An 18,042-nucleotide genomic window follows, 5' to 3' on the forward strand; every position below is an offset into this window, starting at 1 on the left:
GAAAGCTGAATGTACTGGTCAGTGAGGAGAAAGCTGAATGTACTGGTCAGTGAGGAGAAAGCTGAATGTACTGGTCAGTGAGGAGAAAGCTGAATGTACTGGTCAGTGAGGGGAAAGCTGAATGTACTGGTCAGTGAGGAGAAAGCTGAATGTACTGGTCAGTGAGGAGAAAGCTGAATGTACTGGTCAGTGAGGGGAAAGCTGAATTTACTGATCAGTGAGGAGAAAGCTGAATGTACTGGTCAGTGAGGGGAAAGCTGAATGTACTGGTCATTAAGGGGAAAGCTGAATGTACTGATCAGTGAGGAGAAAGCTGAATGTACTGGTCAGTGAGGGGAATGCTGAATGTACTGGTCAATGAGGGGAAAGCTGAATGTACTGGTCAGTGAGGCGAAAGCTGAATGTACTGGTCAGTGAGGAGAAAGCTGAATGTACTGGTCAGTGAGGAGAAAGCTGAATGTACTGGTCAGTGAGGGGAAAGCTGAATTTACTGATCAGTGAGGAGAAAGCTGAATGTACTGGTCAGTGAGGGGAAAGCTGAATGTACTGGTCAGTGAGGGGAAAGCTGAATTTACTGATCAGTGAGGAGAAAGCTGAATGTACTGGTCAATGAGGGGAAAGCTGAATGTACTGGTCAGTGAGGGGAATGCTGAATGTACTGGTCAATGAGGGGAAAGCTGAATGTACTGGTCAGTGAGGGGAAAGCAGAATGTACTGGTCAGTGAGAGGAAAGCTGAATGTACTGGTCAGTGAGGAGAAAGCTGAATGTACTGGTCAGTGAGGAGAAAGCTGAATGTACTGGTCAGTGAGGAGAAAGCTGAATGTACTGGTCAGTGAGGAGAAAGCTGAATGTACTGGTCAGTGAGGGGAAAGCTGAATGTACTGGTCAGTGAGGGGAAAGCTGAATGTACTGGTCAATGAGGGGAAAGCTGAATGTACTGGTCAGTGAGGGGAATGCTGAATGTACTGGTCAATGAGGGGAAAGCTGAATGTACTGGTCAGTGAGGAGAAAGCTGAATGTACTGGTCAGTGGGGAGAAAGCTGAATGTACTGGTCAGTGAGGAGAAAGCTGAATGTACTGGTCAGTGAGGAGAAAGCTGAATGTACCGGTCAGTGAGGAGAAAGCTGAATGTACCGGTCAGTGAGGAGAAAGCTGAATGTACTGGTCAGTGAGGAGAAAGCTGAATGTACGGGTCAGTGAGGAGAAAGCTGAATGTACTGGTCGGTGAGGGGAAAGCTGAATGTACTGGTCAGTGAGGGGAAAGCTGAATGTACTGGTCAGTGAGGGGAAAGCTGAATGTACTGGTCAATGAGGGGAAAGCTGAATGTACTGGTCAGTGAGGGGAAAGCTGAATGTACTGGTCAGTGAGGAGAAAGCTGAATGTACTGGTCAGTGAGGGGAAAGCTGAATGTACTGGTCAGTGAGGGGAATGCTGAATGTACTGGTCAATGAGGGGAAAGCTGAATGTACTGGTCAGTGAGGAGAAAGCTGAATGTACTGGTCAGTGGGGAGAAAGCTGAATGTACTGGTCAGTGAGGAGAAAGCTGAATGTACCGGTCAGTGAGGAGAAAGCTGAATGTACTGGTCAGTGAGGAGAAAGCTGAATGTACGGGTCGGTGAGGAGAAAGCTGAATGTACTGGTCGGTGAGGGGAAAGCTGAATGTACTGGTCAGTGAGGGGAAAGCTGAATGTACTGGTCAGTGAGGAGAAAGCTGAATGTACTGGTCAGTGAGGGGAAAGCTGAATGTACTGGTCAATGAGGGGAAAGCTGAATGTACTGGTCAGTGAGGGGAATGCTGAATGTACTGGTCAATGAGGGGAAAGCTGAATGTACTGGTCAGTGAGGAGAAAGCTGAATGTACTGGTCAATGAGGGGAAAGCTGAATGTACTGGTCAGTGAGGAGAAAGCTGAATGTACTGGTCAGTGGGGAGAAAGCTGAATGTACTGGTCAGTGAGGCGAAAGCTGAATGTACTGGTCAGTGAGGAGAAAGCTGAATGTACTGGTCAGTGAGGAGAAAGCTGAATGTACTGGTCAGTGAGGGGAAAGCTGAATTTACTGATCAGTGAGGAGAAAGCTGAATGTACTGGTCAGTGAGGGGAAAGCTGAATGTACTGGTCAGTGAGGGGAAAGCTGAATTTACTGATCAGTGAGGAGAAAGCTGAATGTACTGGTCAATGAGGGGAAAGCTGAATGTACTGGTCAGTGAGGGGAATGCTGAATGTACTGGTCAATGAGGGGAAAGCTGAATGTACTGGTCAGTGAGGAGAAAGCTGAATGTACTGATCAGTGGGGAGAAAGCTGAATGTACTGGTCAGTGAGGAGAAAGCTGAATGTACTGGTCAGTGAGGAGAAAGCTGAATGTACTGGTCAGTGAGGAGAAAGCTGAATGTACTGGTCAGTGAGGAGAAAGCTGAATGTACTGGTCAGTGAGGAGAAAGCTGAATGTACTGGTCAGTGAGGAGAAAGCTGAATGTACTGGTCAGTGAGGGGAAAGCTGAATGTACTGGTCAGTGAGAGGAAAGCTGAATGTACTGGTCAGTGAGGAGAAAGCTGAATGTACTGGTCAGTGAGGAGAAAGCTGAATGTACTGGTCAGTGAGGAGAAAGCTGAATGTACTGGTCAGTGAGGAGAAAGCTGAATGTACTGGTCAGTGAGGAGAAAGCTGAATGTACTGGTCAGTGAGGAGAAAGCTGAATGTACTGGTCAGTGAGGGGAAAGCTGAATGTACTGGTCAGTGAGGGGAAAGCTGAATGTACTGGTCAATGAGGGGAAAGCTGAATGTACTGGTCAGTGAGGGGAATGCTGAATGTACTGGTCAATGAGGGGAAAGCTGAATGTACTGGTCAGTGAGGAGAAAGCTGAATGTACTGGTCAGTGGGGAGAAAGCTGAATGTACTGGTCAGTGAGGAGAAAGCTGAATGTACTGGTCAGTGAGGAGAAAGCTGAATGTACTGGTCAGTGGGGAGAAAGCTGAATGTACTGGTCAGTGAGGAGAAAGCTGAATGTACTGGTCAGTGAGGAGAAAGCTGAATGTACTGGTCAGTGAGGAGAAAGCTGAATGTACCGGTCAGTGAGGAGAAAGCTGAATGTACGGGTCAATGAGGGGAAAGCTGAATGTACTGGTCAGTGAGGGGAAAGCTGAATGTACTGGTCAGTGAGGGGAAAGCTGAATGTACTGGTCAGTGAGGGGAAAGCTGAATGTACTGGTCAGTGAGGAGAAAGCTGAATGTACTGGTCAGTGAGGGGAAAGCTGAATGTACTGGTCAGTGAGGGGAAAGCTGAATGTACTGGTCAGTGAGGAGAAAGCTGAATGTACTGGTCAGTGAGGGGAAAGCTGAATGTACTGGTCAGTGAGGGGAAAGCTGAATGTACTGGTCAGTGAGGGGAAAGCTGAATGTACTGGTCAGTGAGGGGAATGCTGAATGTACTTGTCAGTGAGGAGAAAGCTGAATGTACTGGTCAGTGGGGAGAAAGCTGAATGTACTGGTCAGTGAGGAGAAAGCTGAATGTACCGGTCAGTGAGGAGAAAGCTGAATGTACCGGTCAGTGAGGAGAAAGCTGAATGTACGGGTCAGTGAGGACAAAGCTGAATGTACTGGTCGGTGAGGGGAAAGCTGAATGTACTGGTCAGTGGGGAGAAAGCTGAATGTACTGGTCAGTGAGGAGAAAGCTGAATGTACTGGTCAGTGAGGAGAAAGCTGAATGTACTGGTCAGTGAGGAGAAAGCTGAATGTACTGGTCAGTGAGGAGAAAGCTGAATGTACTGGTCAGTGAGGGGAAAGCTGAATGTACTGGTCAGTAAGGGGAAAGCTGAATGTACTGGTCAATGAGGGGAAAGCTGAATGTACTGGTCAGTGAGGGGAAAGCTGAATGTACTGGTCAGTGAGGAGAAAGCTGAATGTACGGGTCAGTGAGGAGAAAGCTGAATGTACTGGTCGGTGAGGGGAAAGCTGAATGTACTGGTCAGTGGGGAGAAAGCTGAATGTACTGGTCAGTGAGGAGAAAGCTGAATGTACTGGTCAGTGAGGAGAAAGCTGAATGTACTGGTCAGTGAGGAGAAAGCTGAATGTACTGGTCAGTGAGGAGAAAGCTGAATGTACTGGTCAGTGAGGAGAAAGCTGAATGTACTGGTCAGTGAGGAGAAAGCTGAATGTACTGGTCAGTGAGGGGAAAGCTGAATGTACTGGTCAGTGAGGGGAAAGCTGAATGTACTGGTCAATGAGGGGAAAGCTGAATGTACTGGTCAGTGAGGGGAATGCTGAATGTACTGGTCAATGAGGGGAAAGCTGAATGTACTGGTCAGTGAGGAGAAAGCTGAATGTACTGGTCAGTGGGGAGAAAGCTGAATGTACTGGTCAGTGAGGAGAAAGCTGAATGTACTGGTCAGTGAGGAGAAAGCTGAATGTACTGGTCAGTGAGGAGAAAGCTGAATGTACCGGTCAGTGAGGAGAAAGCTGAATGTACTGGTCAGTGAGGAGAAAGCTGAATGTACGGGTCAATGAGGGGAAAGCTGAATGTACTGGTCAGTGAGGGGAATGCTGAATGTACTGGTCAATGAGGGGAAAGCTGAATGTACTGGTCAGTGAGGGGAAAGCTGAATGTACTGGTCAGTGAGGAGAAAGCTGAATGTACTGGTCAGTGAGGGGAAAGCTGAATGTACTGGTCAGTGAGGGGAAAGCTGAATGTACTGGTCAGTGAGGGGAAAGCTGAATGTACTGGTCAGTGATCGGAATGCTGAATGTACTGGTCAATGAGGGGAAAGCTGAATGTACTGGTCAGTGAGGAGAAAGCTGAATGTACTGGTCAGTGGGGAGAAAGCTGAATGTACTGGTCAGTGAGGAGAAAGCTGAATGTACCGGTCAGTGAGGAGAAAGCTGAATGTACCGGTCAGTGAGGAGAAAGCTGAATGTACGGGTCGGTGAGGAGAAAGCTGAATGTACTGGTCGGTGAGGGGAAAGCTGAATGTACTGGTCAGTGAGGGGAAAGCTGAATGTACTGGTCAGTGAGGGGAAAGCTGAATGTACTGGTCAATGAGGGGAAAGCTGAATGTACTGGTCAGTGAGGGGAATGCTGAATGTACTGGTCAATGAGGGCAAAGCTGAATGTACTGGTCAGTGAGGAGAAAGCTGAATGTACTGGTCAATGAGGGGAAAGCTGAATGTACTGGTCAGTGAGGAGAAAGCTGAATGTACTGGTCAGTGGGGAGAAAGCTGAATGTACTGGTCAGTGAGGAGAAAGCTGAATGTACTGGTCAGTGAGGAGAAAGCTGAATGTACTGGTCAGTGAGGAGAAAGCTGAATGTACCGGTCAGTGAGGAGAAAGCTGAATGTACCGGTCAGTGAGGAGAAAGCTGAATGTACGGGTCAGTGAGGAGAAAGCTGAATGTACTGGTCAGTGAGGAGAAAGCTGAATGTACTGGTCAATGAGGAGAAAGCTGAATGTACTGGTCAGTGAGGAGAAAGCTGAATGTACTGGTCAGTGAGGAGAAAGCTGAATGTACTGGTCAGTGAGGAGAAAGCTGAATGTACTGGTCAGTGAGGAGAAAGCTGAATGTACTTGTCAGTGAGGAGAAAGCTGAATGTGCGGGTCAGTGAGGAGAAAGCTGAATGTACTGGTCAGTGAGGGGAAAGCTGAATGTACTGGTCAATGAGGGGAAAGCTGAATGTACTGGTCAGTGAGGGGAATGCTGAATGTACTGGTCAATGAGGGGAAAGCTGAATGTACTGGTCAGTGAGGAGAAAGCTGAATGTACTGGTCAGTGGGGAGAAAGCTGAATGTACTGGTCAGTGAGGAGAAAGCTGAATGTACTGGTCAGTGAGGAGAAAGCTGAATGTACTGGTCAGTGAGGAGAAAGCTGAATGTACCGGTCAGTGAGGAGAAAGCTGAATGTACTGGTCAGTGAGGAGAAAGCTGAATGTACGGGTCAATGAGGGGAAAGCTGAATGTACTGGTCAGTGAGGGGAATGCTGAATGTACTGGTCAATGAGGGGAAAGCTGAATGTACTGGTCAGTGAGGGGAAAGCTGAATGTACTGGTCAATGAGGGGAAAGCTGAATGTACTGGTCAGTGAGGGGAAAGCTGAATGTACTGGTCAGTGAGGAGAAAGCTGAATGTACTGGTCAGTGAGGGGAAAGCTGAATGTACTGGTCAGTGAGGGGAAAGCTGAATGTACTGGTCAGTGAGGGGAAAGCTGAATGTACTGGTCAGTGATCGGAATGCTGAATGTACTGGTCAATGAGGGGAAAGCTGAATGTACTGGTCAGTGAGGAGAAAGCTGAATGTACTGGTCAGTGGGGAGAAAGCTGAATGTACTGGTCAGTGAGGAGAAAGCTGAATGTACCGGTCAGTGAGGAGAAAGCTGAATGTACCGGTCAGTGAGGAGAAAGCTGAATGTACGGGTCGGTGAGGAGAAAGCTGAATGTACTGGTCGGTGAGGGGAAAGCTGAATGTACTGGTCAGTGAGGGGAAAGCTGAATGTACTGGTCAGTGAGGGGAATGCTGAATGTACTGGTCAATGAGGGCAAAGCTGAATGTACTGGTCAGTGAGGAGAAAGCTGAATGTACTGGTCAATGAGGGGAAAGCTGAATGTACTGGTCAGTGAGGAGAAAGCTGAATGTACTGGTCAGTGGGGAGAAAGCTGAATGTACTGGTCAGTGAGGAGAAAGCTGAATGTACTGGTCAGTGAGGAGAAAGCTGAATGTACTGGTCAGTGAGGAGAAAGCTGAATGTACCGGTCAGTGAGGAGAAAGCTGAATGTACCGGTCAGTGAGGAGAAAGCTGAATGTACGGGTCAGTGAGGAGAAAGCTGAATGTACTGGTCAGTGAGGAGAAAGCTGAATGTACTGGTCAATGAGGAGAAAGCTGAATGTACTGGTCAGTGAGGAGAAAGCTGAATGTACTGGTCAGTGAGGAGAAAGCTGAATGTACTGGTCAGTGAGGAGAAAGCTGAATGTACTGGTCAGTGAGGAGAAAGCTGAATGTACTTGTCAGTGAGGAGAAAGCTGAATGTGCGGGTCAGTGAGGAGAAAGCTGAATGTACTGGTCAGTGAGGAGAAAGCTGAATGTACTGGTCAGTGAGGAGAAAGCTGAATGTACTGGTCAGTGAGGAGAAAGCTGAATGTACTGGTCAGTGAGGAGAAAGCTGAATGTACTTGTCAGTGAGGAGAAAGCTGAATGTACTTGTCAGTGAGGAGAAAGCTGAATGTACTGGTCAGTGAGGAGAAAGCTGAATGTACTGGTCAGTGAGGAGAAAGCTGAATGTACTGGTCAGTGGGGAGAAAGCTGAATGTACTGGTCAGTGAGGGGAAAGCTGAATATACTGGTCGGTGAGGAGAAAGCTGAATGTACTGGCCAGTGAGGAGAAAGCTGAATGTACTGGTCGGTGAGGATAAAGCTGAATGTACTGATCAGTGGGGAGAAAGCTGAATGTACTGGTCAGTGAGGAGAAAGCTGAATGTACTGGTTAGTGAATAAAACTTACTGCAGAGGTGGGTAATTAGTGACTATGAAACTATCAGTCATTGAGAGTCCTGTATGTAGGGGTCAATTAGTAGGACCCTGAATGTGACAGTCAGTGATAACTGATGTCTGTGTTTGCAGTGCATTGTGGCTGGTCGGCCTGGTCCCCCTGGGGAGAGTGTCTGGGGCCATGTGGGGTGCAGAGTATACAATGGTCTTTTCGCAGTCCCAACAACCCCAGCAAGCACGGTAATGGGAAGCAATGCCGAGGAATCTACCGCAAGGCTCGCAGGTAACGGAGAAGCCGGTAACGGTCTTATCACAAATCACCACAAAGTGTCTCAGACCTACATTATAGAGATCCTCCTGTGCACTGACCACAGGTGACCGATGGGACCCACCCAATTGGATGATACTCCAGACCATAGAACACGAATCAGGAAAAAACATTTGCTCATCTTTAGTCCTCTCTAAAATCTCAAAAAACAGATCATTTCTTACCACAGAGCAGATCACCTAAAAACCCCAAAGTGTTCAAATGTTTAGTAATTGTCATGTTTAGTATTTTTTTCTAAATGATCAAAACCTCCTGCAGGCCTTTACCAGCAGCCACCTGACTCATGGATCACCCTGTTCCATATCATATGTCTCTAATAACTTCATGTCTGCAGTTTCTTTTATATAGGAACCCCCCCCACCCACACACGCACCCACAAGACCATAAATTTGTTCAACTGATATCATAGCTCCCTTAAAGAAGGACACATTGATACTATATATATTTATACTGTATATACCTGGCATTGCAAAAGTCATCCTCAATTTTATTGGATATATATACAGCCTTGACAGACTTTTTCTAAATCGTCCGGTGTCCCCATGTAGCCCCACCTTATTCATTGTTATAATAAGGTCCAGTGCTGGTTCCCCCACTTGTATCGTACTCTGTTGATCATCAGGTGTCAGACTGCTCCATGTGAGGCTTGTGCACATCACGGGAAGACACACAGCATTGGAGAACGTTGGAAATCTGGAGAGTGCCACGTGTGCCAGTGTCTGCCCAATCTCACTGTCTACTGCTCCCACTTCTGCCAGTTCTCAAATCAGGGCTGCCCTGAGGTGAGTGGTGTGTCCTGACTCCTGACTTCCGGGGATGCTCTGAATTTACAAGCTCAGTGTCCACTCAGAAGTTCCTCTCCTCTCACATAACAGATGTTCCTCTCCTCTCACATAACAGATGTTCCTCTCCTCTCACACAACAGATGTTCCTCTCCTCTCACATAACAGAGGTTGCTCTCCTCTCACACAACAGATGTTCCTCTCCTCTCACATAACAGAGGTTGCTCTCCTCTCACATAACAGATGTTCCTCTCCTCTCACATAACAGATGTTCCTCTCCTCTCACATAACAGAGGTTCCTCTCCTCTCACATAACAGAGGTTCCTTTCCTCTCACATAACAGAGGTTCCTCTCCTCTCACATAACAGAGGTTGCTCTCCTCTCACATAACAGATGTTCCTCTCCTCTCACATAACAGATGTTCCTCTCCTCTCACATAACAGAGGTTCCTCTCCTCTCACATAACAGAGGTTCCTTTCCTCTCACATAACAGAGGTTCCTCTCCTCTCACATAACAGAGGTTGCTCTCCTCTCACATAACAGAGGTTCCTCTCCTCTCACATAACAGAGGTTCCCTTCCTCTCATATAACAGAGGTTCTTCTCACATAAGAGAGGCTCCTCTACTCTCACATAAAATAAGTATCTCTCCTCTCACATAACAGAGGTTCCTCTCCTCTCACATAAAAGAAGTATCTCTCCACTCACATAACAGAGGTTCTTCTCCTCTCACATAAAATAAGTATCTCTCCTCTCACATAACAGAGGTTCCTCTCCTCTCACATAACAGAGTTGCCTCTCCTCTCACATAACAGAGGTTCCTCTTCTCTCATATAACAGAGGTTCTTCTTCTCTCATATAACATAGGTTCCTCTCACACAACAGAGGTTCCTCTCCTCTCGCACAACAGAGGTTCCTCTCCTCTCACATAACAGAGGTTCCTTTCCTCTCACATAACAGAGGTTCCTTTCCTCTCACATAACAGAGGTTCTTCTCATATAACAGAGGTTCCTCTCCTCTCACATAACCGAGGCTCCTCTACTCTCACATACAAGAAGTATCTCTCCTCTCACATAACAGAGGCTCCTCTCCTCTCACACAACAGAGGTTCCTCTCCTCTCGCACAATAGAGGTTCCTCTCCTCTCACATAACAGAGGTTCCTTTCCTCTCATATAACAGAGGTTCCTCTCCTCTCACATAACAGAGGTTCCTCTCCTCTCACATAACAGAGGTTCCTCTCCTCTCACACAACAGAGGTTCCTCTCCTCTCACACAACAGAGGTTCCTCTCCTCTCACAAAACAGAGGTTCCTCTCCAATCTCACACAACAGAGGTTCTTCTCTTCACACATAACAGAGGTTCCTCTCCTCTCACATAACAGAGCTTCCTCTCCTCTCACATAACAGAGGTTCCTTTCCTCTCATATAACAGAGGTTCCTCTCTTCTCACATAACAGAGGTTCCTCTCCTCTCACATAACAGAGGTTCCTTTCCTCTCATATAACAGAGGTTCCTCTCGTCTCACATAACAGATGTTCCTTTCCTCTCACATAACAGAGGTCCCTCTCCTCTCACATAACAGAGGCTCCTCTCACACAACAGAGGTTCCTGTCCTCTCGCACAACAGAGGTTCCTCTCCTCTCACATAACAGAGGTTCATTTCCTCTCATATAACAGAGGTTCCTCTCCTCTCACATAACAGAGGTTTCTCTCCTCTCACATAACAGAGGTTCCTCTCCTCTCATATAACAGAGGTTCCTCTCCTCTCACACAACAGAGGTTCTTCTCCTTTCATATAATGGTAAATTTCTCATCTTTTGTCATTCCATCTTTTCCAGGGACAATTTCTGGTCCAGGGATCTGGGGATGCTTGTTGCTTTTGTTCGGAGACAGGTCAGTTCAAGGGTTTTTTATTGTATTATACAGGACTGATACTTTGATTGTAATACAATCAATATTTGCAGGCATCATGAATTCTTCTATATGTACTCAGTTCCCAGAGTTATTAGTCTCCATGTATTGAATCCCTGACACCATAGCAGTTACAATAACAGGCCTGGCTTTCCTCACTGATATGGGATAGGCCATTGGTACCACTGTAGAGCCTTATTTGTGTTACATCTGAAAGAAGTAGGAGTATGAAGTAGCCTCCCCCATGTACAGAGCAGTTATATATTATCACTCATCATCCTGTATGGGAGCACATGACTATACACATTATATCCAGGTCAGATTTCTAAACTGAATTGATTAATTTCCTAAGCTCCTATTGGAACTGAAACCACCAACCCAAGTCCTACAGCTCTGCCCTCCAGCACCCTCCTCCCAGCCCTGGCAACCTACCCAGCACCTGCAGTCGGAGGTGAGCAGTCATGTGACGTGTGCAATGTCTTATAGTTATTTTTTTGTTATTATAGTTCTCTGAAGTTTTGACTATCTATAGGTTTTGCTTCTCCCATACCATTGCTGGAGCCTGATATAGGCCAGAAGGCCTAGCATGCAGGTTAATTAGCCACTCTGTCCTACAGACAACGAAAAACATGATCCTAAGATCTTACACAGGTTTCTTCCGTTCCGCACAGGTGATTGCTACCTGCCCCTGAGGATCTCACTTCTACCTCACAGCAGCTTTACAGCCTCCTCCCAGCTCCCTGAGCACCCGGCATACACAGCCCAACTGAACCGCATCTCTCCGGCAATGGAGCTTCAGGGATGGAGCCCCCAGGAGGAGGATTACTCCAAACCTCCATCCAAGTCACCATATCTCCAGATCGACATGCAGAATCCTTGGAACCTTACAGGTATCTGACTTTATACACACCACAGACAGTAAAAACTGGATCCTTCTTTTATCTGGACAGTCCCAGCATTGCTTGATCTGAGCTTTATCCCTGGAATTGTGTATGTTCTCCCTACATTCACGAGGCGGTGCGGTTGTGATGTTGTTATGCTCTGCAGGGTTGGTCTAGTTGTCTTCTATATTTTCTGGATGATTATGAGGTTTCTCTTGATGGTGGGTTATATCTGCAGAGTGACTTCTGACCTCAGCGGCAGTAGGGTCACGAGTCACATCTTGGATGATCTCTCCCTTGCGTATTGTATGACTTCTTCATATCGCACATCTTCTCATGGCTGAAGTTTGTGTGGGATGGACTGATGTGTTGTGTGGTTTGTATTGTACTATTACACGGTGACATTCTGTGTGTTGTAGGGATTGTGATACAAGGTGCCGGCTCCTCGGATTTCTATGTCACCAGTTTTGAAGTAGAGTTCAGCTTAGACCAGAAGACCTGGTTCAATTACACTGAAATAAAGCGTGATCGAGAGCGGAAGACCAAGGTATGTGCAAAGTAGGAGGAACAATCACCCCCATCGGACACATCACCCTGGGTAAAATTCATATTACATTTAGAGATTGATAAGTCTTGCCGGTGAGAAGATGGTAGGACTGGTGTCACAGTGTGAATGAGCGACCTCTAGGTAGTATAATCCCCATCTGCTCCACACGACTATATAATATCATATACTTTTATATAAATGGAGCCGACATATTCCACGTCAGGGGAGCGGGAAACATAGAAAAGAAAAACACTGAGAGAAGTGAACAGCTAATGATAAGACACATGTAGAAAGGAGAAATGTAAGAAGTTGCAGCATGGTGGACAGCTTTGTATCTCCAGCCTGACAGGGGACTTCTCTTCATACACATATCATTCATGACTTGGATTCTCCTTCACTGACTTCTCCTCTTCCTCATGTAGATTTTCCAGGGTAACTTTGATGGTTCCACACCCGTTGCCACAAGCTTCGAGGCCATGGTCACCGCTCAGTATATCCGTATCATTCCTCGAGACTATCAAGGCCGAATATTCATGCGCGTGGAGCTCTTGGGCTGCGGAGAAGGTAAAAAGAACAGAGAATATCTACGATTGGGTTCTGAACCGCTACGACTTTCATAGGTCACATAACATCATGTCCCGTAGGACAAAGAGCCGGTCAATAAGAGCAACAACAACAAATACTCTTGATTTCCTCTCCTTAGAAGGTAAAAGATAAGTAGTGGAATTAGATCCAGAGATGCCACAATTCAGGATGATGCACGTCCGCGTCTAGCCACCGTCTCCTTCAGAAACCCTCATATCCCCCTGGTAAAAGGGGTGTCTACTTTGTGTTCTCAGCTGTAATGTGAGGGAAAACATCTCCCTGCAGCGCCACCACAGGGGAAATGAAGCATTACACAGAGTCGATTCATATCAATGATTTGTCCATGTAATGGATGTACATGCCGAGTCCTCCAGAACAAGAGACGTCCTTTGTAGCCCCCCTGTGCTCTCGCTAATAGATAAGGGTTCTGAAAAATATCCCCCCCCCCCCCCATGAACTCAGGATTCACTAACAGATTATATGAAAATGAGTTTTCTAATCCAGACAAGACCTTTAAGTTTGAAGCTGCGTTCTCCATGAGGAGTTATCAGTCAATGATAAGATATCAGCCTTTATTATTAATAACCCTCCCCCGTTCTTCCCGTACAGTGTCCGTTAGACCTACCACCCCCACGCGCTCAGGGGACCAGTGTCAGGCGGGCCAGTTCCAGTGTCACAATGGTCGCTGTGTCCCTGCTGGACCTCACGGAGTTGTCTGTAATGGAATCAATGACTGTGGAGACCAATCGGATGAAATTTATTGTGGTAATGTCCTTGTATCTGGGACCTGTGGGAGGGATAAGATTATCCTTGTTGTGGGGGCTAATGGAAGGTAGAGAGACCGCATCCTCCGGACACTAAGGGGATGGAACAGACAATGCAGATCAGTCTTCAGGATGACAGGGACACGTCTATAGCAGAGGGACTTACAACAGGTCAACATTTTGTTTAAAAAAAACACAATAACTAATAATAGGTAATGATGCATTGACACGACTATTGAAGATTATAGAGCGATAACCGTCCTTCTCTATCCTGGTGGGCAGGCACTGCTCCATCCCCTCTGTCTCCAGCAAAGTGGGGCTGTCATCGCTCTCAGTTTTACTGCAAAACCTCTGGGAGCTGCATTGAGGTGTCCCAGCGATGTGACGAGCACCAGGACTGCTCAGATGGAGCTGATGAGATCGGATGTGTTTCCTGGACCGTCGGCCCCAACACCACATGGAGGTGAGAAAAGAATTGTCAGGCCTAGTCTTGGTGGGTTCTGAAGATTCACATGATCTGCGGGCAGGAGTCCCGTGTAGATGGACCTCAGATAATTCTTATCATTTTCCTTCATTACTCCCCAGTGGTAAAGATGAGAAGAGTCTTGGTGTCAGTACATCAGGAGCAGAGAGTGTTCCCACCCCATCATCTGGACCAGGAATAACTGACACAAGACCAGTAAGACATGACTATTACTGGAGACATCATATTATAATTACCCCCTAGACAAACCTTAGAACCTTTACATTTGAAAACTACAGACCTGGACTGGCTGAGGAGTCATGGTCTACTATCTACTCTCCACCATGGTCTACTATCTATTCTCCACCATGGTCTACTATCTACTCTCCACCATGGTCTACTATCTATTCTCCACCATGGTCTACTATCTACTCCCCACCATGGTCTACTATCTACTCTCCACCATGGTCTACTATCTACTCTCCACCATGGTCTACTATCTACTCTCCACCATGGTCTACTATCTATTCTCCACCATGGTCTACTATCTACTCCCCACCATGGTCTACTATCTATTCTCCACCATGGTCTACTATCTACTCTCCACCATGGTCTACTATCTACTCTCCACCATGGTCTACTATCTACTCCCCACCATGGTCTACTATCTATTCTCCACCATGGTCTACTATCTACTCTCCACCATGGTCTACTATCTACTCTCCACCATGGTCTACTATCTTCTCTCCTTCATGGTCTACTATCTACTCTCCACCATGGTCTACTATCTACTCTCCACCATGGTCTACTATCTACTCTCCACCATGGTCTACTATCTACTCTCCACCATGGTCTACTATCTACTCTCCATCATGCTGGTCACCTTTAGAATCATCTTCAAATCATTAACTTCTAGTAGATGACACTTCTCCACCAAGTGCTAGAATAGGCCAGTTACCTGACTGTCCATATTACAATGTGAATGACCAACATTACAGATTCTCCTAGGACAACATGAGGACTCCACCATCATAAGCACATAGACATCTACTTGTGTCTTTACTTTCCTATTACAGGGACAATCAGGAACAGATGAGCCCAAGTTTACGGGAGGAGAGATATCGGCTCCACTAGGTATACATATATATGTGTGTATATTTGATCAAGGAGAGCACTAGATATGAGATACTTAGGGACGAATGATCAACGACACTGAGAAATCAATGGCATAAAATGCTGAGGGCTGGCCCAGGAGGAGTATAGAGGGTTAAGACCATAACTGTCTGTAATGAGGTTGGTGTCTGTGGAATGATTGATGGGAATCCAGACTGTAAGTCATTGAATGGAGAATTAGAGGAAAAATAGTCCAGAGAGAATGTGTTTGGCAGAGAAGCTCATAGAATGGGAGTGGGAGATATCTGAGGTGTACACGGAGCATTATATAAGTGTGTGGAGAGTAGAAATTATGGGATATCATTTAGGCCTGTGAGAGGTTTTAAAGGAGTAATCTTATCTTGCAGCATGGTGGCTCAGTGGCTAGCACTCTTCTCTTGCAGCACGGTGGTTAGCACTCTTATCTTGCAGTACGGTGGCTCAGTGGTTAGCACTCTTATTTTGCAGCATGGTAGCTTAGTGGTTAGAACTCTTATCTTGCACCATGGTGGCTCAGTGGTTAGCACTCTTATCTTGCAGCAGGATGGCTCAGTGGTTAGCATTCTTCTCTTGCAGCGCGGGGGGCTCAGTGGTTAGCAATGTTATCTTACAGAATGGTGGCTCAGTGGTTAGCACTCTTTTCTTGCAGCATGGTGGCTCAGTGGTTAACACTCCTATCTTGCAACACAGTGGCTCAGTGGTTAGAAATATTATCTTACAGCAGGGTGGCTCAGTGGTTAGTACTCTTCTCTTGCAGCACGGTGGCTCAGTGGTTAGCACTCTTATCTTTCAGCACAGTGGCTCAGTGGTTAGCAATCTTATCTTGCAGCATGGTGGCTCAGTGGCTAGCACTCTTCTCTTGCAGCACGGTGGTTAGCACTCTTATCTTGCAGTACGGTGGCTCAGTGGTTAGCACTCTTATTTTGCAGCATGGTAGCTTAGTGGTTAGAACTCTTATTTTGCACCATGGTGGCTCAGTGGTTAGCACTCTTATCTTGCAGCAGGATGGCTCAGTGGTTAGCATTCTTCTCTTGCAGCATGGGGGGCTCAGTGGTTAGCAATGTTATCTTACAGAATGGTGGCTCAGTGGTTAGCACTCTTTTCTTGCAGCATGGTGGCTCAGTGGTTAACACTCCTATCTTGCAACACAGTGGCTCAGTGGTTAGAAATATTATCTTACAGCAGGGTGGCTCAGTGGTTAGTACTCTTCTCTTGCAGCACGGTGGCTCAGTGGTTAGCACTCTTATCTTTCAGCACAGTGGCTCAGTGGTTAGCACTCCTCTTTTGCAGAACGGTGGCTCAGTGGTTAGCACTCTTATCTTGCAGCAGGATGTCTCAGTGGTTATCACTCTTATCTTGCAGTACGGTGGCTCAGTGGTTAGCACTCTTATTTTGCAGCATGGTGGCTCAGTGGTTAGCACTCTTCTCTTGTAGCGCAGGGGGCTCAGTGGTTAGCACTGTTATCTTACAGTACGGTGGCTCAGTGGTTAGCACTCTTCTCTTGCAGCGCTGGGTGCTCAATGATTAGCACTCTTATTTTGCAGCACGGTGGCTCAGTGGTTAGCACTCTTATCTTGCAGCACGGTGACTCAGTGGTTAGCACTCTTAGCTTGCAACAGGATGTCTCAGTGGTTAGCACTCTTATCTTGCAGTACAGTGGCTCAGTGGTTAGCACTCTTATTTTGCAGCATGGTGGCTCAGTGGTTAGCAGTCTTATCTTGCAGCATGGTGTCTCAGTGGTTAGCACTTTTATCATACAGTACGGTGACTCAGTGTTTAGAACTCTTCTCTTGCAGTGCGGGGGGCTCAATGATTAGCCCTCTTATCTTGCAGCGCAGTGGCTCAGTTGTTAGCACTCTTATCTTGCAGCACGGTGGCTCAGTGGTTAGCACTCTTATCTCTCAGCACAGTGGCTCAGTTGTTAGCACTCTTCTCTTGCAGCGCGGGGGGGGCTCATATGTTAGCACGGTTATTTTAGAGCACGGTGACTCAGTCAGTGGTTAGAACTGTTATATTGCAGCACAGTGGCTCAGTGGTTAGTAGTGCTATATTGCAGCACGGTGGCTCAGTGGTTAGCACTGTTTTATTGCAGCATGGTGGGCTCAGTGGTTAACACTCTTTCAGCACTGTAATCTTGCATCACGGTGGCTCAGTGGTTAGCACTCTTATCTTGCAGCATGGTGGCTCAGTGGTCAGCACTCTTATTTTGCAGTATGATGGCTCAGTGGTTAGCACTATTATTTTGCAGCATGGTGGCTCAGTGGTTATCACTCTTATCTTGCAGCACGGTGGCTCAGTGGTTAGCACTCTTATCTTGCAGCAGGTTGGCTCAGTGGTTAGCACTCTTCTCTTGTAGCGCAGGGGGCTCAGTGGTTAGCACTGTTATCTTACAGTACGGTGGCTCAGTGGTTAGCACTCTTCTCTTGCAGCGCTGGGTGCTCAATGATTAGCACTCTTATCTTGCAGCACGGTGGCTCATTGGTTAGCACTCTTCTCTTGCAGCACGGTGGCTCAGTGGTTAGCACTCTTAGCTTGCAACAGGATGTCTCAGTGGTTAGCACTCTTATCTTGCAGTACAGTGGCTCAGTGGTTAGCACTCTTATTTTGCAGAATGGTGGCTCAGTAGTTAGCAGTCTTATCTTGCAGCAGGTTTGCTCAGTGGTTAGCACTATTCTCTTGCAGCGCCGGGGTCTCAGTGGTTAGCACTGTTATCTTACAGTACGGTGGCTCAGTGGTTAGCTCTCTTCTCTTGCAGCGCGGGGGGCTCAATGATTAGCACTCTTATCTTGCAGCACAGTGGCTCAGTTGCTCTTATCTTGCAGCACAGTGGCTCAGTTGTTAGCACTCTTTTCTTTCAGCATGGTGGCTCAGTAGTTAGCACTCTTATTTTTCAGTACGGTGGCCTAGTGGTTATCGCTCTTATCTTGCAGCATGGTGGCTCAGTGGTTAACAGTGTTATCTTACAGTACAGTGGCTCAGTGTTTAGCACTCTTCTCTTGCAGCGCGGGGGGCTCAATGGTTAGCACTGTTATCTTACAGTACGGTGGCTCAATGGTTAGCACTCTTCTCTTGCAGTATGGTGGCTGAGTGGTAAGCAATGTTATCTTACAGTACGGTGGCTCAGTGGTTAGCACTGTTATCTTACTGTACGGTGGCTCAG

The 18,042-nt window shown here is 46.8% G+C and overlaps 1 protein-coding gene across 1 annotated transcript in view; it reads left to right on the forward strand.

Annotated features, from left to right (window-relative positions):
- The window catches only part of LOC142684354 (SCO-spondin-like), a gene marked incomplete at its 5' end in the record, with an annotated part of 350,250 nt that overhangs the window by 128,970 nt on the left and 203,238 nt on the right, over positions 1 to 18,042 (forward strand). Inside the window, 11 exon segments of the mRNA XM_075847515.1 lie at positions 7,604 to 7,754; positions 8,422 to 8,581; positions 10,418 to 10,472; positions 10,843 to 10,941; positions 11,162 to 11,380; positions 11,791 to 11,918; positions 12,341 to 12,482; positions 13,113 to 13,268; positions 13,550 to 13,730; positions 13,853 to 13,946; positions 14,807 to 14,864. Of these exon segments, the coding sequence (XP_075703630.1) occupies positions 7,604 to 7,754; positions 8,422 to 8,581; positions 10,418 to 10,472; positions 10,843 to 10,941; positions 11,162 to 11,380; positions 11,791 to 11,918; positions 12,341 to 12,482; positions 13,113 to 13,268; positions 13,550 to 13,730; positions 13,853 to 13,946; positions 14,807 to 14,864 (1,443 nt within the window).

The sequence above is a fragment of the Rhinoderma darwinii genome (assembly GCF_050947455.1).
Source record: "Rhinoderma darwinii isolate aRhiDar2 chromosome 5 unlocalized genomic scaffold, aRhiDar2.hap1 SUPER_5_unloc_1, whole genome shotgun sequence".
NCBI classification, from domain to species: domain Eukaryota; kingdom Metazoa; phylum Chordata; class Amphibia; order Anura; family Rhinodermatidae; genus Rhinoderma; species Rhinoderma darwinii.